Source organism: Haliotis cracherodii, unplaced genomic scaffold, assembly GCF_022045235.1.
Source record: "Haliotis cracherodii isolate W230 unplaced genomic scaffold, xgHalCrac1.p SCAF_3, whole genome shotgun sequence".
Lineage (NCBI taxonomy): Eukaryota > Metazoa > Mollusca > Gastropoda > Lepetellida > Haliotidae > Haliotis > Haliotis cracherodii.
In genome coordinates, this window is record NW_027266286.1 from 1,775,001 (window position 1) to 1,777,500 (window position 2,500).

At 44.4% G+C, this 2,500-nt stretch overlaps 1 protein-coding gene across 2 annotated transcripts in view; it reads left to right on the forward strand.

The window, feature by feature from the left end:
• Positions 1-2,500, forward strand: part of LOC139474861 (protein mono-ADP-ribosyltransferase PARP14-like) — a 17,562-nt gene that overhangs the window by 2,574 nt on the left and 12,488 nt on the right. For both annotated transcript variants that reach the window (XM_071258041.1, XM_071258042.1), the window contains exons 2-4: positions 1,055-1,110; positions 1,900-2,136; positions 2,426-2,500. The exon at positions 2,426-2,500 is cut by the window's right edge and continues 147 nt beyond it. In XM_071258041.1, coding sequence (XP_071114142.1) covers positions 1,057-1,110; positions 1,900-2,136; positions 2,426-2,500 — 366 coding nt within the window. In that variant the 5' untranslated portion in view covers positions 1,055-1,056. The remainder of the gene's footprint in view (positions 1-1,054; positions 1,111-1,899; positions 2,137-2,425) is intronic.

The following is a 2,500-nucleotide window of genomic DNA, read 5'->3' on the forward strand; positions in this document are numbered from 1 at the left end:
ACAATATAAGTGTATGGATAACAACTTCTTTATTCACTGTTAGGGGGACGTTCGGTATACACCCTTAAACGTGAAACAGAAGACTTTCTGTTTGCTGCTCAGGACCAGTCACTTCCCACTCGAAACAGTCAATGTGTGATTTTGTGTCAAAATGTAAATATGAAAAAATTAATGTAGATTATGCAATGAATTTAATGAGACTGAACAACACATTGTCAGTGGATGCCCAGCTTTGGCACAAACACAGTATCTTACGTGACATGATGGAGTGGCTCGATCATTTTATTACCGTCTTCGCAATGCTTGTGGTTTTAGACACAGAGGTCCATCCATGGTACGTCCCAGAATATGTAGAGGGTGTCATGGAAATGATAAATACAAAATTTCTTTGGAATAGGCCCGTTTACAGCCTCAGACGTATGCAGGCCATCAAACCTGATCTTGTCCTTTTTGTCCAATGAAATCATTTATATTATTGAATTTTCTGTCCCTTTTAAAAACTTATGTGATTAAGAAAACTATGCAGACCTCGTTTTCGAAATGTCACGCTTGCATCCCAAGTACCAAGTTGTACGACTCCCCATGGTTCTCGGTGCCTAAGGTTTGGTACCTCTCAATCTGTTGACTTTGAGAGTACCCGGGTTTGCTACCAGGAATACAGCCCTTCTGACAATCTTAGTAATGCAGAAGGCTTAAGTGTTGGGGAGACTTCACATTCTCTGAAAAGTTCTGGGTGGTAGGCAGTGCTTCCTGGTAGAAGTCCCATTCGCTGTCTGGGCTGCGTGTAGAGGGGGCAAGGGCCCTGAGCTGATGATGAGCCTTACCAGCTTGACTGTGCCAGGATCACCCAAACCCTCTTTGCTGCATTTCATATTTTACTCTGTACATTCTCGACATTGCTATTTCATCTTACCGGGTACCCATTCACTGCTGGGTGAACAGAGGCACATTTCAAACAAAGTCACGTGGCCAAGGAGACACCACATGTGTTTCATGTTCTTCAGTGTGGGGCAGGTCCAGGTGTGCATCTAAAACACTTCTTCTCTCTCAACAGGTATGAGTCAAGTATCACAGATAACTCTTGTGTCTGGGGAGCTGGCACGAAACACAGTGAGTAGTCTTTCCGCTTGATAATCCTATAGAGAACACTGCTTTACTGCAGGTGGTACGGTAGACATTCCTATAGAGAACAGTGCTTTACTGCAGGTGGTACGGTAGACATTCCTATATAGAACATAGCTATACTGCGGGTAGTACGGCAGACATTCCTATAGAGAACAGTGCTTTACTGCAGGTGATACGGTAGACATTCCTATATAGAACATAGCTATACTGTAGGTGGTGCAGTAGACATTCCTATAGAGGACAGAGCTTTACTGTAGGTGGTACGGTAGACATTCCTATGGAGAACAGTGCTTTACTGTAGGTGGTACGGTAGGCATTCCTGTAGAGAACATTGCTTTACTGTAGGTGGTACCGTAGACAGTCCTATGGAGAACATTGCTTTACTGCAGGTGGTACGGTAGACAGTCCTATGGAGAAAAGTGCTTTACTGCAGGTGGTACGGTAGGCATTCCTGTAGAGAACATTGCTTTACTGCAGGTTGTACGGTAGGCATTCCTATAGAGAACATTGCTTTACTGCAGGTGGTACGGTAGACAGTCCTATAGAGAACATTGCTTTACTGCAGGTGGTACGGTAGACAGTCCTATAGAGAACATTGCTTTACTGCAGGTGGTACGGTTGGCATTCCTATAGAGAACATTGCTTTACTGCAGGTGGTACAGTAGACTTTCCTTTAGAGAACATTGATTTACTAGAGCTGGTGCGGTAGACATTCCTATAGAGAACATTGATTTACTTCGTGCCAGTCCTATATAGGACATTGGTTCATTGTAGGCTGATGTCATCGTGAATAGTACCGGCAACGACGGCAATCTGTCGAACGGTTCCGTATCCTACTCCCTGCTGGAGGCGGGAGGACAAGCCATTCAAGAGGAGGTAACTCGGTGGTGTGCAGATGGGAAGCTGCAGACTGGGTCCTTAGTGACCACGCGTGGTGGGAACCTTAGGTGTAAAAACATATTCCACATCGTGTTGTCACAATGGACATGTCTCAACGACGAGTCTGAGGAGGTATGTTACCATAGTTATATTAGTCCTTCATGAAACAGATCATGGAGTTTGTGGAATTACTAATACTCCGTCCAAATCCTCTTGTTTCCTTATTGGGCTTCCGCTTTTCCTGATTATTTGTTGAAACAGTTCGGGTTATCAATGTCTCCTTGTGTAACTCTGAATAGAAGGAATAACAGCTGTGGTCGCAGAACGCTGTTCTTAAAATGACTGACTAGTAAAACAATACAGATGCTAGTGTCCATGGTAACCATGTGTCCAGAGGTGATATCCATGTTTCTCTGTGTAGCTACTGCTGTCCTTGGTGACCCTGTGTCTAGAGAATGCAGCCAAGAGGAACTTCACCTCCATTGCCTTTCCTGCC